Source organism: Cololabis saira, chromosome 4 (assembly GCF_033807715.1).
Source record: "Cololabis saira isolate AMF1-May2022 chromosome 4, fColSai1.1, whole genome shotgun sequence".
NCBI lineage: Eukaryota > Metazoa > Chordata > Actinopteri > Beloniformes > Belonidae > Cololabis > Cololabis saira.
In genome coordinates this window covers 32661008-32682932 of record NC_084590.1, presented here as the reverse complement: position 1 = coordinate 32682932, position 21925 = coordinate 32661008, and the positions used below count along the sequence as shown (strand labels likewise).

The window sequence follows — 21925 nt, the reverse complement described above, 5'->3', positions numbered from 1 at the left end:
AATTCCTGGATTTATGTTCCTGTTTTATTTTGAAAACTCCTCTACTTGTGTTTAAGTTTGGTCTTGATCCCTTGTTCTCATCTGCCTTGATCATTTGCACATGTGTCTCATCAAGTCCTCTGTGTATATCTTGTCTTGTCTTTCCTTTATTCCCTGCTGATTGGTACTGTTCTCAGCGTCATGCTTTCCAGAATGAAATCTTTTTGACAAGTTTAGGCTATTGTTTGATTGTAGTTCCAGGTCAGCAGTGCTCTACTTTCAATAAATCACATTTTTAGGAACTTCTGCCGCCTTCGTCTCCTGCATCTTGGGAAACATGGCTTTCCACTCCTGGATATTTGGTGTTGGCACTTATATTTCATTGCGTTTGAAAAACAGGCAAGCCAATGACGAGGGACAGTGGCATTAAATATAGACATTGGCTGACATTGGTAACTTTCTCACTTTTTTAATCATTGTGTTCATGGTTGAATAGTCTTGCTCATATTATTCTTTTATAAAAAATCTTTCACCTTTAGTCATTAACCTGCTTACAGGTTCCAACAAGAGAGGAACTGAAAGGAGAGATGATCTCTCTCATTTTGCTCAGGCTGTCAACTTGCCTGTCATTTCTAATATCAAATGTATGCCAGCTTGTGCCTACTCGCATCTCTCCCATAGACATGTGCCATAGCTAAGTCGTGACAAAAACAGACAAAACACAATGAAGGTAATCTAAAATGGCATGCAGTGGAGTGGGAACGCCAGTAAGTGTCTGTTTTCAGTTTTTCAGTAAAAACTTGGTGATGTGAGGTGTTAACAATTCTGGAGCCAGTCCAGATGGGGTGCCAGACTCATTTTTACCTCTAAAATGGGTTTCATCTAATTTTTCTAGCTTCATCCAGATGGTTTTAGAAGGCTATCCCATTAGCCTAAGGTTGTAGAAGGCACTATTAAAGTATTATGCCCATGCCTGCTGTGAATTGTTTTAATTAATGTTCTTTTGGAGAAGTTTCTGATATAATAAACTACTTACACATTGCTTTGAAAAAGGAAATCCTAACAAATAAATAAGAAGATGTGAACTTTAAGTGTTTTTTACTGTAGGTGTTAAACACTTTGTTCCCCTTAAAAACAATTTCTTCATGGTGCCAAGACAATCCTTTGAAATAAAGATATCAAAGGCACATGGAGATAATGGAAATAATTCCCCTGTCTAATAACTTAATCTGGTCATCAGCCAGTCCATGACACTCTACTGGACCACTTGGGTCTTTCTGATTCGCTCTCAGGTGTTTCCCATCACAACCCAGTGGTGACTTTATTGTATTTTGTCACTGTAAATACCCCCAGACCTCCTATTCATTCACTTGTAGACAAACCAGCTTTTTTCCCCAGCTGCTAATAACTTTCCGCTCAATCCCCTTCAGCAGAAGCCAAAAGGACAAACACTCTCCACATTTTTTTCATTTCCCTCTATCAACGCAACAGCTTTCCAACAAGTCCAAAATTGGTGGTTTGACTGAGCCGCTTATAGCAAACTGTTTAGCAGATGAGTTTGTGTTTTCCGGTAAGCCACCTCTTTGGGAACGATTTGGTTGTTTGGCACTAGACTGAGAAGCTGATAAGGGAAGATGCCATCGTGTAGACATTCAAAATGAGATAGAATCGGCCCAACTCAAATGTCAAGGTCCTGAACATCCATCAATGTCAACTTCATTGACATGTAATGGGACACTACTCCATGTTTGTGTTTTAGGCGGACAGAATGTGAAGAGAATTTTAGCTATGGCACATGTCTATGGGAGAGATGCGAGTAGGCACAAGCTGGCATACATTTGATATTAGAAATGACAGGCAAGTTGACAGCCTGAGCAAAATGAGAGAGATCATCTCTCCTTTCAGTTCCTCTCTTGTTGGAACCTGTAAGCAGGTTAATGACTAAAGGTGAAAGATTTTTTATAAAAGAATAATATGAGCAAGACTATTCAACCATGAACACAATGATTAAAAAAGTGAGAAAGTTACCAATGTCAGCCAATGTCTATATTTAATGCCACTGTCCCTCGTCATTGGCTTGCCTGTTTTTCAAACGCAATGAAATATAAGTGCCAACACCAAATATCCAGGAGTGGAAAGCCATGTTTCCCAATATCCCTCCCTCTACTCCTTCTCTGCACCTTTCTGTCCTTCTCTCATCTCATTGCCTCTCTCTTCAAGCCCAGCTATGTGTTATGAATTCATCTGCAGATAAAGCAGATCTATCATTCTGTCACAAACGCAGGGAAGGGAGGTAGACTAAGGAATGTCCTGGCACTTAGAGCAGGGAAGGGCTCTGGGCACCGTGCTATGCTTCCTCGCACATTCCCCCTCTGCGCCTGCTCCTGCCCTCTCCAGCTCAGACTGCCTGTCTGTTTTCATGATCCTTGCAATGCCCCAGCAACCAACCTTATCCATTCCTGCCTTACCTGTACCAACTGACTTCCAACCAAACAGCCCATAACTGTAATAAAACAGTGCTCGGTTTAGCAGGAAATCCACCCCCAAGTATAAACCAAGGTAAGCGGTGGCTCGGACTGCTTGACTGACTGCCAGATATGGTCTCCTGTTACGCTGAATACCACCCTGCTTGCCAATCAGATAGGAGACGAATTACAGGGACAAGTGTACAACATGGAAGACAGAACTGTCGGGGCCAGAACCATTAAGCTCACTCAAGTCAAAATACAGAGGTTCACATCACTGATATCGCTGTATCCAACACAAACTTTCAAATGAAGGCAACTCACATATACAGGAATTTACACACAATGAATGAAATGTAAGATATGGAAAAATAAATTCTCCCATTTTCATTCAATCCATTGTAACCAAAAAAAAAAAAGAAGAAAAGCAGTCTTGATACCAGTGGTGGCTGGTCAGTAGAGGGCGCTGGAGCGCCGCCCCCATCAAATCAAGAGAAGAAGAATAAAAGAAAAATAAATACAAATAAAATAAAAAACATGCTGTAAGATGCATATAATTATTAGAATGTCTTATTTCAGTCTGTGGGTGATTGTCAATAGTAATTAAATGTTTAAATATTTATTTGGTTCTACTTTTGTATGTAAGGGGCGCCGGTAAAACAGAATCCAGTGTAAGCTCTCGAACATTTGATAAGCACGTGACCTGAGCATCTCTTTTAATTGGTTTGAATTAGATTCGTAAAGGGACGCAGTCGTGTGCGTCCCGGAAACTCACAGTTATCAGCAACAAATCTGTGATCAGTATTGTGACGTACTCGTATGTTGTTGTTTTTTTAATCTAATGTGATTGGACAATTCATTCCCCGTCTTTTTTTTTTTATTGATCTTTTTAGAAAAAAAACAACATACAATGTCAACATGGACTCAAATAATCAAAAATACGAATTATGCATTATACATTGTCCCTTTTTTTTTTTTTGATTCCCCGTCTTTTAAAAAAAAAAATCAAACTGAACTACACAAACCGGATTTTAATGTTTGTTTTAAATAGGTTAAATAACACTTGCTTTTGAAATAATATTAGTTGATTTTGTATATTATCAAATATCTGAAAGAAAGGAACATTATCTTTTCAAATAATATAAATTCCATGCAAAACAATGGAAATGTTAATGTTTTCTTCTCTCTAATGTGTAAAATAAACTGAACCCAAGCCAGGAAGAAAAAAACAATTCAAAATAACAGTGGAGTTGTTGAAATGTTAAACCCCTACTTTATGTTCAGTTTTCTTTTTCCACTGCAGCATAACTGAACTGCTTCACTAAAACTTATGACCAATAAGCCATTGTTACATATTTCAAAATTAAAGGACCAAAATATTATTTTCTACCTTTCTTTTTCCCCATTGCACCAAGCTTGTACCTAATTGTGACTTCTGTGTACCGTTACACCCCTATGTATGCCAAGGTAAATTGCGCCCCCCCAAAAACTTTTAGCACCAGCCGCCACTGCTTGATACTCTTCAAATGAGTTGCTGTGAACACCTTCAGCACTATGAAAACTGTGTGGTCTTGGACTCTGAAAGGACATGATCTCTTACATGTCTGCACCATATCACACCAACAGACCACAGGGACAGAGGCATCGGTGTATTTCTACTGGGAGCGCTGCAGATCAACACTGGCCAGGTCAGCCAAGTGTGATTATTAATCATCAGAGACCACAAACTTTTTCCCTCAGCTAGAATTGCTAAATCCCGCTGCAGTGGTGGGAAGGCATAATAAACTTGTGACTGGAATGACAGCCAGGACTGGATTTAAACACTGAGAATGAAAACTCTTCTACAATGGCATGCAAAATTGGAGATTGTTCAATAATATCAAGATCAAACAATTACAAAAAAGCATTGAAGATAAAGATAGATTGGCGTGTTATTGTTGTTTTTTTATTATTATTTTGGTTCAAAACAATCAGAGACTATGGACTACCCCAAAAAGCTTTCCAGAATGCTAGAGATTTATTTTTTTCCAGGGAGAAGGATATCAGAAGACAGTCAAGCCTTTTTAGATTGCAGTTTCTTCAGTTTGCGTTCCGATAAAGAAATGAAATCCAAAAGATACTCTGAAGTGAAGAAGAAACCTTTTTTGAATGAACTGCTCATAACATTCATAGAAAGAAAAAAGTTAAAGTCCAATTTGACTGCAAAAGAGTTTCAGAATGATTTAACACACTCCGAGTCTTGGTGCACTCTGCTCCTGTTCAAATATGATCTTAATGACATATTATCAGAAGAAATTGTCTTTTTTTTAAAAGAAAAAGTCCTTTTGAAAACGTATCTGAATTTTTCAAATTAACATCTAAATAATTCTTGTATAGCCAATTTGGATATAAGTAACGCCCAGAGATAAAGTTAAAAATTAGCTCTTTTGGTGGCAAAACCTGAATTCTGATCCCTTTCCCAACAAACATATCTTCAATGAGAGGGATGCCTGTTTATGAAGTGGATTGATTGGACATGTGTTTGTAGATGTGCTGAGGTGATCATTTTACTGCAGGAAGGACTAATGAATGCCTTTTAAACTAACAAATTCAGGAAGAAAACACCACACCAACATTAAATATCTAAAAATAAAAAGACAATGGCGTCTGCAACAGAATAGTGGTACTAAACTCCACTTCATGTTCCACCAACTTCCTCAAGAGGAGCAAAACGAATGTTATGCCATGGTCCTCACAGTTCCCAAAGACATTACAGAATGAAGGAATTGCAGTTTGAATTTTTGCAGTAGGAGCAAAAATTACCTAAACAAGATCTCATAATCTCTTAAATGCTCAAAGAGTATTTAAAATCGGATATGCTTGCCAAACATCATGTTACTCAGTGCTGACTAGGCAGTGTGCCTTAAATTCTATTTCAAGCTGCTTTCCTTTTATGATATTTTAAAAAGGTGTAAAATAAATCAAACATGATAGATAGTGAATAAGGTTTAGACTGGACTGTAATATACACATTTGCTGTATAATATTTTCATCGATTTTACCCACAGCATCTGCACATGGCAAGTCACCTCACTTGGCAAAGAATAGCAAAGCCACTTAATAACAGTTTATGTCCAAAAAAAGAAGAAGAAATAAGATTTAAGGCATGAAACAAGATGTGTTTATTTGTCTGCAATACTCAATCTGTTGGGGTGGCAATCCAAGTCTGGTGACACCGTGAAATTTATGTTTGTGGTTTTGCGTGAGTGACTATTCGATCGCCAGCCATAAGAGATGATAAATAAATGTGCTAGAATGACTTGTACAACTCTCTGTACAGCTGATTGTATTTTTTTATTTTTTTTATTTGCAACATACCAGCGAATAAAACTGAGATGGCTATAGACTTTCAGGCTTGATCAAAATTTGGTCAGAAACTTCCCAATAACAAACATGACTTCAGATACAACCCTCAGTCTTGACACTGTCCCAAGACATCTGTGCAACTTTAAAAGGCTGATGTGAATTTACTCCAAGCGGCAAGCATTCATCCATCTAGTTTTTATACCTGTTCCTCCATTCTGCGTGAATGAGGTCTGCAACTTATCTCAGCTGTCTCCGGATGAGAGGCGGATGCAGTCTGGACAGGTCACCAGTCCATCATAGGGTTTCACACACAAACAACTATCTACATTCACAACTATGGTCAATTTAAAGTAGGCTAAGTGGTGGTTTTAGCAGCAGCTTATTTTATAGGCAACTACAGGAGCATGATTAACCATTGGCATAAAAGTGTATTAACTATTAAATGCTCAATCTAAATTTTTGTTAAATCTATAGAGAGCGCTGACTTTCTAAATAGTGGCACTTTTTCCACACTTTACTTTTTACACAGAGATGATATAACCTTTTGTTTTCAAAAGTTGAAAATAAAACAATTTCCTGAGGTCTGAGTGACAGATGTGTGACATATTTTGGTGAAACTGCCACATGATGTGTATCTTTTGAAACGATTACTTTGCGCAACCAAGTGCAATTTTGAACAACTGACGAATGACATAGTTTCATATCAGGTGGCCACAACTAAAGTGACATGTTTGAGTTATGTTGATGTTTTTAAGTTCCTTATCAACTTCAACTCCCAAATACATCCTCTCGAAAACAGAATATATATATATATATATATATATATATATATATATATATATATATATATATATATATATATATATATATATATATTAAATATGTCCCCTTTAATATATACATTTATATTTCTTCCACAGCATCTCGGCCCAGTCCAGTTTATTTTCCCACCTCTTTCCATCCTGAGTGCTTTTTGATTTTTCTTCCCCCGTCTCTGAGAGGAGCTGCATGGTGGGAGTGTGTTGTCTCAGTGCCAGGGCAAAAATAGACAGTAAATTACAGAGCCTTCTGAGAACACCCCACTGTGCAGCATGACCTCAAAATAACACACACAGACATATACTCATAAAGCCACATACAGACGTGAAATACACAGTATGCTGTCCTACTTCTCTTTCCTATTCAACCCGTTGAAGAGACGGTCCCTCAGAAGCGTTCGAAACCAGCTGACAGTCCTGCACTAAAGTTATGTGAAGGAAACTCTGAGTCTGATTCACAGATGTTAGTGCGATTACGGCCGTCTAAGCTTACCAAGACACTCATACAGTCTTAAAAGCATTTATACAAGCGTAACTCCCTGGTCAAAGGCTTAACCTCATCACCACCATTTCCTTCCGTTTAAGGGAAGATTATTTCACAAAAAAAAGCCCTAATTCGTTCTGCATCCGTGTTTGAATCACTATATAATACAAATCTTATACTTTACCAAGGTCTTGAATTACCAAATGTCAAGACAATGCTCATCAGCATTGAAAAGAAATGCACGGAAAACAAAGACGTAACAGGGGAGTGATGAATTAACATCACAGGTGTTTGTCATACTCACCTTGAGTGAGTCAAAACAAGCAATGACTCTGCCATTTTCCACTTGACAGCTCTTGGCAGGGTGGGCAAACTTGCACTCATTGTCTGGTCGTGAACAAGTTCCTCTCTGAAATTCCCGACACACCTCCAGCGTCAGCCACTTGGTGTCCCGAATTGGTGTCACGCTCACCGCCATTTCAAGCGAGGCAGGTAGGGTCGATCAGGAGGAATAGATATCCAGTAAGTGAATTATGTTTAAGTCTGTATGGTTTTAATGACACGGGGGGAAATACTGACAAGGAACAGGGAAAGGGCATGGGAAAAAAAAGCAGAACTTCAGTGGGTTTGTGTCCAGGAGCCTATGAGACCTAGGGACATGCTACCACCTAAAGCCCATTCTACGAGTCTGTGGTTCAAATGGAAATCCTTCGGGGCCTGTCAGCCAGAGCCTGGGCTGGTGACGTCCACAGAACTTTGCAATCTCTCTCTTAAAGAAAAACAAGAAAGGAAGTAAAAACAAACAAAAAAAAAAACAGTTCTCTCAACTTCCTCACTCCTCAGCTGAACTGTCAGTTGAGACAAATGGCAAAAGACATTATCGATCAAGCTGGCCCATGATGAAAGTTTGCAGGGCTTGGGGAGGGAAGAGAGGAGGAGAAAGGGGAAGAGAAGAGGGAGGAGGAAAAGGATGGAGGGGACAGCAGTGAAACAATTTTTTCTTCCGCTCACAGGAGCCGATAAAACTGTTTGTCCTCAGTATCGGCCTACGTCTGCGGAGAAGGGGGAAGTCGTCAGCCTCCAGTGGAGATGGCTGAGTGGCATGAATGGGGAGCGGTGTGGCTACCAGGCGGAGCGGGGAGGAGGGAGGGAGGGGAAGAGGGAGGTGTCAGCGGTGCAGGGACAGCTTCAGTAGATGAGGCTGACAGTCACAGCGGTCCTGGTGCTCCTGGTGTGGCTGGCGGCTCCGGCAGACACGAACAGGCACAGAACCACAGGCGGCTTCAGTGGAGCCAAACAGCCACAAGGGTCAGCAAATGAAGGCACTTCTCTCTGTGGAAGCAGGGAAGAGTGTCAGCAGGGCACGGCTTAAATGGACACACACACACACACACACACACACACACACACACACACATGCTCACAGTCACAACACTGATGTGCTAACACATTCAAATAGATTAATGCATACTGTTGAACATGTCTTCTATTAATTCTCTTCCTTCTCAGCAGCCCTAAGATGAATGTGGTAGATGATTAAACAGAATACTGCTAACAGCGAAGCTCAAGCACCCAGGCGTAGACAAAGAGAGGGATATCAAGTTACAAGAAAAAAAAAAAAACAGAACATGAAAAGTATACAATTATAATTACTCATCAGTATGAATCTTCATACAGTAAGATTTATAATGATAACATAGATGTGTTTTTATCAAAGGGAGTGCGAGTGTAAATGTTAGTGATTATTAGTTAGCTATCGGTCAGCCCATCTCTTATGAGGCTGGAAAAAACCTTGCATTCCCGCTCGTCCACATTCTCAGGACTCTCACTACCGCTGTGTTTAAAAGTAAAGAATATAAATGTTGAGGCTCCTATCCTCATCAGGGCTCTAAAGTGGTCTTTCATATAGTGTTTTTCATTCATACTTTTATTTTATACATGCTCTCTACATATATAATGTTTTGAGGACCGAGGCAATGTCAGACTTCAGTGTCATCCCCAAGGACACTTAGATACATGGAAGGGCTGGAGAATGAGCTGCTGACCTCTGGAAGGAGACTGCCCTCCCACCTGAGCCATACACATCCAGAAATGTAATGTTTGGGTCAATATGCAATCACACAAGAGTCATGTGATCTTTCTACAGCATGTAGTAGCCGTCCGTACCAAAATCTGTGCACAAACTCTAAGATAATAATCTATTCTGGCCATTTGACATTTACTTGTGTGTGAATCTCATTACTTCCTTTTATGTATGTATAAAGAAGTGGTAATTACCATTTGCCACTTTACTGTGGGGGAACTTTTTTTTTTCTTTTTTATCTTCTTATTCCCCATTAATGTCTGATGAATCCCTGATTATATTTAATTTAGAACTTTATCACAGAGACATGCCTGGTAGGTAAAAAAATACTACACTAAGCACGTAGCTTCAACGGTCAGTTGATAGTGGTGGATGGAAAAATGACAGTGTGAGCAGATCTTTACCATCAAGGTTTAGAGGTAGAGGGCGATGAGATTCGTCCTGCTGTGACTACTTTTGAGTTCGGCCTTTGTCTTTCTTTTAAACATAACGCTTCATAAAAGTACAAAGAAGTGAACTCTGTGATTAAAAGCCAAAAAGTAGTTTAAATTCTAAAAAAAATAATAAAAAATCAAAGTGTGAATGTGGGCTGGTCTGCGCTTGTTGGACTCACAAGGGTAATGTTGTATATTGATATGTTCAGGGGCTGCTGGTGAATGTGAATATTCAACACCTGCACAAGAGCATGTAAAAGCAACAACAAAAGATACAGTTAGTCATGTGTGGAAGAAACCGAGGTATCAGATCACACCCGAATGTTTGTTTGTTAAGACAAATATTTTGCAGTTTTGATAGAAGTGATCCCATGCTAGGGCAAAATTAAATTTAAAATTCTTTATCCATACTTTAAGTAATGATGCTATCTTCTGGAGTCATGCCTTGGGATAGTGAAACACAAACAGAGTCCTGAAAGTCAAGGCCAAGACCTAAAGTCTTGGATTTGACTGGATAACCTCTCACTCCCATCTGCATGACTTTTTTATTTCTTCTTTTTTTTTCCCCCTTGGGGCTATAACAACATAGTCTGGGAACAGAAAATGTTCACCGCAGCAGAACAGATCATGAACTCTGACCACTCCTTAGTCTTTCATAAATCAAAGTTTGCGTCAGTGTGAATGTTATAAAAACTCACTGCATGATTGTTTATGTGATGAACTACCAAAATAAATAACGTCACACACATACTAGCATGTCAGGGTGGAAGTACATCACTGAGTGCTATTGAATATGTCCATTTGAAGAAAAGGCCAGAAAAGGCAAATCACCCATAGCAACAGAGAGTAAGAAATCAGAGCCAGGCCATAATCTGAGAAGGATCCATCAACTGTCCTGCTGCAGATGGACTTTCTTCAATAAGCCACAAATACCTGTTAATGTCAGAAAAAGTGCAGTTGAATGTCCATAAACTTTGGGAACTTCAGCAATTATCTGAGTGTGAAACTGGACTAAATGAATTGAAAAAAAATCCCTCAAACATAGACTGCATATGTGTCAGACACTCCCCTCTTATTAGGGCCAGCCTCTGTGGTGAACTACTTTTCCATCTGAAAGCCGATATTTTGGGCAGTGAGTGTGTGTGTGGCCACACATGCACGAACAAGAAGCCGAGTCGGGTGAACATGGCAGGGAAGCTGTGGTAAGAAGAGAGAATGCAGGGAGGACTACCATTACCAATGGATTAAATATGGAGTGGCATATTTGTTCTTCTACATTGCCTCTTCTAAGTCCTATCTTGACCTTTCCTGTTTCTGTATGCCGCAACTCAGAACCCATTAGGCTGATAGGTGGAATATTTTTGCATGCAAAAAAAGCGAAAAAGACTTAAAGGTAAAAATCCAAGTGACCTAAATGTATTAACATTTATTTATGTGAGGAAAAATTGGATTTTAATTCTATCCATGCAAGAGGGGAGTCAGTGATGTCAGTTATCTGTGCTTTGCATGTCCGATGGAGCACATTTACTACTATTTTAAGCCTAAGGGGAAACAATGGTGTTAAACAGCTGAGTGATATGGAGGCCTGTCCCAAGAAAATACGTGTGAAATGAGCACAACATAAAACCACATTATGCGGTGGAAGCGTGTAATGGGTTTAAATTACGAGTGGGTGCGAAGTGTCAAGCCTCTGCTAGACTGGCAAAGCACTACTAAGTTGTGCTTGTTTCAAAAATTTCTGTCAAACCAGCCCGCTTAGTTTCCAAGGTGATGAGTCCTGCCGCTACTCTAAAGAACAGTTTCATTCCGTCTCCGAAGAACGGATATCAGATTTGTTGTCATTTTCCAGATAACGTTATGCTAAACGACATGTTTTGTCAAACCTTACTAAATATCTGATGCCTAAATCTAATCAGATTTAGGTTTCAGCACTGGTTCCATAACGTAACCAAATGCAACTCTGAATGCTTAAACTTAAACAAGCAGTTCATTGCCAATACCAAACCAGACACAGCTGAAAGCCTAAAACACAAAATATGACAGAAGAGTAAAACACTTGAAAAATTGAAAGTTCTTGGGTAATACTTTCTGTCCTTCTTTGCCATTATCCTTTTGAGTCTCAAAACGGGGACTGCTTGGTGTTTGTGCTTCCTTAAATGTTCAGATGTTCAAAGGAGTGAAAGTTCTTAACATGACAAAGTTCCTTACTAGTTTACGTTGACACTTCAGCACATGATTTCTATCCATTACCTGCTGCCACCAGATAATGTGTATACCACAAACATAAATCAGCTTTTTTCACACAGTATGAAGCCAAGATATTCTGTGCTTTTCACATTGGCAACGTTTCATTTATCGATATCCATCAAGGACTGCGTTTACATGCAGTCAATAACCCTTTTAAAACCCGAATATTAGCAATAACCCAAATTTGCACAGCCATGTAAATATCAATAACCCCTTTGAATAACCCGAATTATCTCATATTCGGGTTTTTAAAAACCCGAATAATAATAATATGGGTTTTTAAAAACCCGAATATGACTCCTGGGTTACTCCTTTTAAAACCCGAATATTCGGTCATGTAAACGCGGAACGGGATATCCCGATCAAAAGGAACATGAATTTGTTTTCTGCGCATGCTCTATTCGCAAGGAATCTTGGTCTTTTGAGTCCAGGACGTTCTTATAAACACAGAGAAACGCAAGACCACGCCACACTTTCGGAGTGATGAGGAGACGAATTATTTTATAAATGTATTGAAGGATATGAACATTTTGGCATTTGTAGACGGTAGAAAGTACCGGGATAGCGAGATTTACAAGAAGGTGAGCGAAAAGTTGCGCGAAGCAACATTTGTTTTGAATTTGGATACAGGAAGGAGAAGCGGAAATGACGGGAATTGCATCATAACGTTCTCCTTGCGTCGCTGGTTTGATCCAGATATCCCAAATGATTAATTACCATGTATACAGGGATAACCCTGTTTGCTCACGCATGTAAACGGAATATTACGAATTTTTCAGTAACCGGAATATTAGCAATAACCCGAATTTTGACTGCATGTAAACGTAGTCAATGTTTTAAACTTTAGGTCTGTAACACATTCCAAAAAAAAAAGTTACCACAAGGGCAATTGAGAGCTATGCAGGAGAAGTTAAAAAGAAAATTCAATAATGCAGTGTTAATGCAGAAAAGTATATTAAGATTTTAGAGCAATATACGCTGGCTATAATGTATAACCACATTCTGCACACATTACCAAGGCATGGCTGAGGAAGAAGAGGGAGCAGGTATTGAACCAGGCTGCCTGCAGACCTGGCCCATCCCAAATGTAGAATCTAGAGAGAAAGGCGACCCTTTACCGTCGCTGACCTGAAGTCACACTTGCTGTAACAATGAGACAAATGACAACAGGAATGTGTTATCGCTTCATTTCAAAGGCCAGAATGCCTTTCAGGTGTTGAGAGATAGAACGGCATCATTAAAAAGTGATAAAAGCTTTGCTGTCTCAACTCCTTTTTGAATGTGTCACAAGAATGCAATGCACAAATAAATGCATATTCACAAATAAAATGAAGTTGGCAAGAAAAACATGAAATATTGTGCGTTCAATAAGTTTGCAAAGAAAGAAAAGTCAAGATTCTGTACAAATATCCACCTTCAGTTGACACATCAGAATATGTGCTGGGAAGAAATGTTCCTGACTTTAATGGACATAGATGTCTGCAGTGGCCAGTTAAAAGCTTGTGTTTCACTTGAGGCTAAAATACATAGAGGTTAAGACCCGAAGCAAATTATGGTTTTACACTTGAAGTCTTTAACTGTAACGTTCACTAAATTGGATTAACGTTTCATTTTGTTTTGGAGGTAACTTCACAAGGTTCACCACAATACTGCTATTTCTCCTTGCGATGTCAAGGGTTTATGCAAGGAAATGCGAGATCAGAGCAAAAGCTCACTGAATATCCAGGAGCACTGAACTCTTGCATGCATTGGCATGGAAGAGAAAATGCTCCATTTACAGCGACTGCATGAATGAAAAGGAAGCAAACAGCTAGAAAATCCCAGCAAATTTGATTAGACAAACTTACCAGTCCAAAGCCAATGCCATGCTTCTCTTTTCAAAGGAGTTATGCTTTCTATGGACACTCAGAGTACTTGAGCTCTGATGGAAATGGTGAGAAAAAGGCTCTATGAGTAAAAATGGCTCCACTACAACAGATATTGATAATTGCACTTCAAAAGAGATGAGTGAATGAGACTCGCCTCAAAACAGAAGATTGAAACAAAGGAGTATCAAATGTAAGAAATGTATTTTGGCATTGAAGAAATATATAAATAAAAGAGTCATCAATAAGTACCTTAGCATTTGTGAATAATGCATGTGGCCATTTCCCATAGCCAGAGGCAGAAGATATTATTACACCATCAGATCAACTAGCCAAGGTAATAACTTGGGGCTGAGCTGGCGGTGGGGAGGGCCTGGGATATTACATACAAGTAAAGGCCCCATTCCCCTTAAATCCAAAATGTGCACAAACAAGCATAAAACTAAATTAAAAATACAAAGGACTGAATATTGGCTTTACATTTTGCCCCTTTGCTACCCTGTCTCAGCTGTTGACATGTGGTCTGTACAAAGCAAAGCCAGAGTATCATCAGGGTTCATGTGTCCATCCGTTAAAGAAAGCAATCTGATCTGGTGCTATTCTGTCTGCTAAAATTGTGCCACTCGTTTGGCTGAAGTCTGGATTATTTCATTCCTGCAACCACTGTCCAGGAAAAACACACAGATTTAGCCTGGAGTGACACGGCTACTGCTGGATTACTGACTATTAAGACCCACTCATATACTGTACAAACACACAGTTTCAATAACTGGATAGTATCAAAACTGACAGCATTAATTGGACAGGAGTCCTATATGTCCACAGCAAAAGTAGATTTTTGTTTAATACTGATCACAAAGAGTCTTATGAGAGGCAGTCTGTAGGCACAGTCAAGCTCTGAACAGACTTGCTGACAGGAAGATATTGAGAATTTACAGTAAAAAGGTTTGCCTCCAGCTAGGATGAAAGTACTTTGAATGGTAACAGCCTACTGGATGAATGTTATCCGTTGTTATCAGTCCCACAGTTATGCTCTTCTCCACCTCATAATAGGGTCAGCTGGCTGTTATCATCCGTTGTGATCAGAGTTAAAGAAAAGAGCAACCTTGACTGCACATTGAGTAAGTGCATCTAAGATATTTAGAGGCACCGATGCGTATTATTTCCTATTGTAAACTGAAACATACAATTCTTTGCAAAATCCTTACAAAACTCAAATGGTTTTGTTGCCAAAAACTAACCAAACAGCAAAAAAGATGGAGTGTGTAAAATGAAGGTAAACAAAAAGTCGGTTTCACAGATAGTTATAGTAAAGGTTCATGTATTTCAATTGCATATAAATGTATGAGTGAATACTCTAGTTCTTAAGTATCTGATACAACTTAGATTTTTTAATAATAAATACATAAATGTGTCATTGTGTATTCAAAACCCATTGAGTTCATTTTTATTATTATATAAATCATGTATTTTATTCTTTTATTGACATTTGACAAGAAATGCCCCACTTTAAGTTTATTAGCCTCTCCATGATAAATCTATGTAACGCAAATGGATGGAAATGTTACATGCAATTGAAATACATGAATTTTCAAATTAGGCTGTTTACATCATGCGACTGACCATCCCTCTGGGCTCATGAGCTCCATCTGCCCCTCAGTCACAAATGGCAGCAGGACTTCACCTACTTTGGACACAGAGGCACTGGATAAATATTTATTCCAATATGCCTTTCATGTGCACTCTTAAAAATATGAGCTGAGTATTCCCTCATACTTGGCAGCCCGTGTTGATATGGAGCCACCAGCGATCGCCAACGCAGGACGCCGCACGTTATACAACAACAAGACGATAACAACTTGCCCATTAAACCTTTCCACTTTTGCTTCACATCAGGGTTAATTTAACGTAATTTATTACATACGTATGGTACTTCCACTTGACAAAGATTAACACATCAGACCAAAAATCTGAATTTCCTTTTCACACTATTCCCCGAACACTTAACATCCTGGCCTGATACTTTCATGTGATCGCAGTCACACTTTGTAGCTGCAAAAGTCAGACGGCAACAGGCTCGAGCAGTAAACAACAGTGCAAAGCAGAAGTCCCGGTTGAGTCATCTGGAACAAAGATTGACCTAATGGTGTCGTTAACTGAAATGTTATGAAGATATCCTGTAAGACACTGTTAAAAATCCTGTGTTGTACATAAGGTAATCTATCCTATAGACAGCGTAACAAATCACAGGGAAGAAGATGTTAATCTGACAGTTATGACAGTCAAAAGTAGTCAAAAGCTGCAGGCCAGCCAATAATCAGATAGACTGACGGACCAGATTAGACAAGTATTGTCAATGCTTGCATGACAATTACTAATAAGCATGCAATAGTTTATTTTCCTTTTCTTTTTTCTTTATTAGAACTATGTCAGCACCCCCAGTTTCAGCTTGATGTAGCGGCACATCTTGATATCATTGTGCACCGTTTGGCATCACCCATGTGGAATTCCACAGTTAACTCAAGCCACATTCATCTCTGTATATGAGAGAAATTCAGAGAGGATGGAGGAAAAAAAGAGCAAACTGAGGCCAAAAATTCTGAGCCACTTATTCACCTTGAATGACTCCCAGTGAAAGAAAAAAAAGAGAAAATGAAGAAAAAGCTAATGGGAAGACAGCGAGAAAGCTAGTTGCTCAGTATTTCCAGTGACACACTGATCTATGACACAAAGCTGAGAAACAGAGATTTGATGTTGAACAAGAGGAAACAATTTGCGTCAAAGCTTCACGTCCCAAGAGAGTCTAAACTGTGATATGTTAAAGTGCCCTCAGTGTGGCTGTCTAGTAATCAAAAGCTTTTGTTTGCTTAGGCAGAAAGTCGATGGTTCAGACATTCCTGAAGTGTTACGAACTTAGTGAGAGGAATACAATTGTGTTGCCTCTCTCTCTCTCTCTCCCTCTCTCTCTCAGTCTCTGCCCCTTTTTCTTGTTATATTGGATAATACAGCTGATGAGAGATGAATTATCAGAATTTTTCTCAGATTTAATCATGCTAGACAGCAGGTCAGGTCTCAGTCGCATAAAAAGGACGGTTTCAAAAAAGCAAAACTGGAAAAAGAAGAAAGGAGGGAGGGGAGGGAAATTCAGTAATGTGAGAGGTTAAAGGGCACTGACTGCAGCAGCAAAAAGCAGATGCTGGACGTTTCATATTACACCGCATCACCGGCTGACCAGGATATCATCTATAAACGACCTGAGCTGCCCTTTACACTAGAACCATTAGGGAAAGTTGGAATGGGGGGAGGTTGAGAGTCTATCAGAGTCAAACAGAGTAAGAGAGACCAGAAACGGTGACAAGAAAAGGAGAGAAGCGAAAGGGAGAGTGATGGGATGGGCAAACGGGAGTAATTAGTACAAGATGGTGAGAGGCAGAGGTCGGTTTCAGGTAGTGAGAAGGAAAATCAAGGGGAGGTTTGCTAAAAAAAAAAAAAAAAAAAAAAAAAAAAAAAAGGATTTCCAAGGAAATGTAGGGAATAGGAAAAACATATCTTTTCCATTTCACTGCACTGCTGTTGCTTTGCTGTGACACCTTCTTGACATTTCTCATTTCTCTTAATTTATTTTTGTCTCATCTCCACCTGTTGTCTGCTTCTGTTGGGTGGATGTCTGTTTTCAAAACTCTTGTTGTCCCATGTGTTCCTTCTCGCATGAAATCTGCTTGTCCTTTGCTAAGTTGTACTCAGAGTATCATGTGACATAAACAACTCTGTGGACGTAGCTCATCTTTTAATAGAAGCTGTCCTCATTTTATACGCCCACTGTCTCAGCCCCCTCTATCTCTCCTTCTCGCTGTTTCTCATCTCATTCCTTGTTCACACAACACCTTATGCTGCAGTATCACAGTAATGTGCTGCAAGGTCATCATCACCACAGCAACTAGATAAACCACGCTTACAGCAAGGACAAAATGGTTAATGGCGTCTGGCCCGGCCTCATATTATAGCCATTTGGTGAAAATGGTATCAAAGACTCAATGCAGAATTGCCCCCAAAACTCAAAGACTGTCCCTTTAGGAAGGTAAAATCATTAGGAGATATATATATATATATATATATATATATATATATATATATATATATATATATATATATATATATATATATATATATATATATATATATATATATATATATATATATATATATATATACTGTATATGAGACTGAATGATATTACCCAGCCTCCCCATATTTATCTTCACCCACAACTTCAGAACTGGGAGCTCTTTTACATAAACGTCTATATGGATTTGTAACCACAAATCACTTAACTTAAAAATTAAATAACGTAATAATGCACTACTGCTACTTTGCTCAATGTTTTATTAGATCAAGAATTGGAAATGAAAAGCGCTGCTGTTTGGTATTACTTCACGTGGTAATTTACTTTTCAGTCTGTCATAAAATATAGAATTTTAAGTTATTAAACTATCCAAACAGCAGTTTTATTTTTTCGTGGTCATTTTCTTGCATTTTGAGCACATGGAAGACTGAATCTTCACTATCCCTGACCCTGTAGAATACAATATCAACAGTGCATCAGCATTGTTTATATTGGTCTCTAAAATGGTAAAACACAGATGAATGTGACACTGAAATTGCAGCAAGATTTTGACTCACTTATGGCCCACCAGCTGGTCAAACGTCAGCGTTCCTGTCTGTCAGTGTTTGTGCCGTCAGTCCTACCTGTTGGCATCCATAATGCAGACAAGGAAGGGCAAGTGTTTGATTCAGTCTTTTTAATCATGTTTGTTGAAGAAAGGAAACATCCCAAACATGCAGGGTAGTCGTCCCCGAGGACCAGAACTGAGGAGCGCTAGTCTAGACCGACTAAAATCTGCACAAGAAATACACACAACACCAGCAGCCTTCCTGATAACAGTTATCGCTGTTATTACAAAAACACAGAGGATAAAATCTAAAATTTCTCACCTTGCTGCTGGTGGTTAGACCTTCTTCATAGTCAAAAAGGCAACAATTCCTCACTTGAGTTATATTTTTATCAATAAGCTCAGAAACTCCTTTATAGAATCCAAAATGAGACTAAAATTCACTGACATTTATGGTATGAATGTATGTGCATGTACAGTTGCGAGCACTGCAGGATGAGATCTCAGGAAGTTTGATTAATTATTTACATTAAGCTCTTGTTAATGAAACTGACTGATCACTTCTTTAGGAAAATATCACATTGCATGACTATGAAATAAATGGAAATGTTAGGGAACATGGATTGAAGTTGATTATACAATTAACACAATCAGTCATAGTCACCAAAGGGGTCGGGGGTGGGGAGTAATTAACTTATAGCATCTACTCTAAAGGCCTGAGAGATTATGCTACGGATCTATATTTTGTTTTAAGCAAGGCTCCAGACCACAACATTCACTCTATTGTTCTGCATCTAATCACTGCTTAGAGCAAAACTGAAAATGGACACAAAACTGGGATGGCAAAAACGCTCACAAATTGGTTTATAATGATAAAATGGAGATTTTCAATAGTTTCAGATCTATATGAGATCCCAAACAAAGAGTGGACCTGCTATCTCCACCGAGACAGCCGACATGACTTCTTATCTCATCTGTTGCATGAGCTCATGTGCAGCTGAGAAGTTCATGAGGTACAAATCTGTTGAGTCATATCTGCAATCCACCGATGAATGTGTGCAGGACTTGCAAACTTCATAGCAACAAGCTCTTCTAACAGTCATTTGAACATAAGTAGCTACAACAGACAAACATTTTGCACTTGTATTTGGCATCTGTTTATAACATCTTTCAAAGCTTGACTAAACTTGCAAATTAAGAGAGACATTTTGGTTCTTTGAAAAAATATGTCAGTAATGTAATATGAATAGTATAGTAATAGTGTGATTACACAATCCCAGCATTAATTAAAAATACTTTATTAACCTCCTAAAACCTGGTGCATTTTTCTTTTTCTTGTTGCTCTGGCCCCCCGTTAATTAATTAAATATTATGATATAGACAAACAGAACGTGTGACGTCCACATATGTGTATGTCTTCTTAGACAATTAACTGGGGGGGGAAAAGCAGCTTGGTACCACAACATGACCAAAACTACTGCAACAGGCACCAAATTATTAATAATCACTGTTATACGTACGAGGCACAAGTCTGGACATTATTTTGTGACCTAATGATAATTGCTTGATCAAACTTTAAAATCATCAATTTAACTGAAAATTGACATCATTCTGAAGCTCTTATTAAAATTATTTCATCACTTTTGCAATGTTTATGCTGTCTAGCTTAAATGTAGTCATTTTCATCTGTGCTGCTCACTTTTACAACACTTGTTTGACAGGAATCAAAGAGTGTTTAAAGTAATAAATTACACTGTTACTTTATGTTTAGCACTTTTAACACAGCAGCCTATCATCTGAAATCTCTCATATCTCTTATAATCCATAAGACGCGCCACCAGTTCCAATTTCACTTAGTCTCCACACCGTCTCAACAAATGAAAGGCTTCGGTTATTTAGTACTCAAGCAATATTGAGGGGCATCTTGGTCACAGTTAATTTAACTGGAAAGTTTCTTGAATGAGCAAGAGTAAGATAACACAAATCAAGCAGACAAAAGCGTGTCAGTGATAATGCTTTATAATTACGTTTCCACAGATTGTACCACTGGGGAGATCTTACACTTTATTCTATTTCCTTTACACACTTTAACATTGTGTGTGCAACTGGGCAGAATGTGGCTCTGCGGGTGAAATGGTCATCTTTCAAACATGTTTTGATCAAAAGAACGCTGATCTTCCCGAAGCGACATGTCAAAGGACCCATGGACAATAATGGGACGCTCCATGTTCCCGTTCCAACATGTTCCTAGATTGTAAGCCACTTTGGATAAAAGCGTCTGTAAAATGACTGTAATGTAATATTGATCACAAAGCATGAGGCAGCAGATCATCTCCTACAGAGGAAACTGAGCTTTAGAGATGAATGGAAGGTCAGCCGGTGCATTGCTATTCAGGACACAAGCATATGAGTAGCATATATGCGTATGCGCAGCTATTTCTCATGTGCGCTCTCTATCACACACACGCACGCACACGCACACACACACACACACACACACACACACACACACACACACACACACACGCACACACACACACACACATAAACAGACTCAATCTATGACTCCCTCCTTCAGCTGTAAGACAAACAGAGGGGAGGAGAGACGACGAGTGCAGTCAAGTGGCACGTGTGCAAGCTGTCGTCTGCACTGTGATATCAGAGCAAGTGTTTAAACAGCCTAATGTGCAAAGTATGTGGGAGAGGCATTTGTTGTGAACGGGAGATGTGAGATCACACATATTTAAACACATGATAACATTATTATTTTTGAGTGGCACAGAGAAGGAGGTAACTACATGTCTCGTGTATATTTGCATACACATAGGTATGCATGCAGGTGCATTCTGCCGCCCTCACTGCAGTGTTGCTACCTGGCTATGGTGATGCCACTGTGGCGTAATGCAGTGGCAGCAAGGGTGTCACTGAGTTCATGGACATAAACCAACTGACTGCCAGACTAGGCTGCTCCTCTCAGGAATAGCAATGGAGGAGGTGTGTGTGTATGTGTGTGTGTGGGTGGGTGGTAAAAAAAAAAAAAAATTGGGAAATGACTAGAAAAAAGGGAAGAGTCAAGACAAAGTGAGGCGTAGACAGCCAGGCTAAGAAAGTGACTGATAGGTATCGAGGGGAGAGAGGTGTTCTGGGTGGTGGAGATCAAATGCCAGTGAAAAAGTGCCCGTCTTGGTGGGTAAAAAAAAAAAGAAAAAGGCTCTCTAGTGCAAATTCACCACCTCGGTGGCGTCTCAAGAACAGAGGCCATTATCACTGGTGAAGAATTGAGAGCTCCCACAGACACACATGCAGTCCTTCCTTTTTATTTTGTGTCAGATAAAAAGACAAATGCCGAAATGGACACACATGCAGTGACGAATAAGGGGATTCTCAAAACCAAAAAAGGAGAAAGACAGTGACAGAGTGGAAATATTTGACAAATATGAAGATGTGGGCAGAATGAGGAGAGACTTTCAGACAGAGACAGTTAGAGTGAGTACAGCAAGATAAGAATTCTTTATTAAAGACTCGGGCTGTGCAG

At 39.2% G+C, this 21925-nt stretch overlaps 2 protein-coding genes across 9 annotated transcripts in view; both read right to left on the bottom strand.

Annotated features, from left to right (window-relative positions):
• The window catches only part of LOC133441826 (neprilysin-like), a 466475-nt gene that overhangs the window by 340109 nt on the left and 104441 nt on the right, over window positions 1–21925 (bottom strand). The gene's annotated exons all lie outside the window — the stretch shown is intronic.
• LOC133441820 (muscleblind-like protein 1) overlaps window positions 1–21925 on the bottom strand; it is an 81625-nt gene that overhangs the window by 49410 nt on the left and 10290 nt on the right. For 3 of the 8 annotated variants that reach the window (XM_061719480.1, XM_061719485.1, XM_061719486.1), the window contains exons 1-2: window positions 15344–15407; window positions 7396–8423 (exon numbers count right to left, since the gene is read on the bottom strand). The exons of 1 other annotated variant lie outside the window; for it this stretch is intronic. In XM_061719480.1, coding sequence (XP_061575464.1) covers window positions 7396–7569 — 174 coding nt within the window. In that variant the 5' untranslated portion in view covers window positions 7570–8423; window positions 15344–15407. Of the gene's footprint in view, window positions 1–7395; window positions 8424–12870; window positions 12979–15343; window positions 15408–18400; window positions 18443–21925 lie in introns of those variants that run through there. 4 more of the 8 variants (XM_061719482.1, XM_061719481.1, XM_061719484.1 and 1 more) reach the window with 3 other exon arrangements.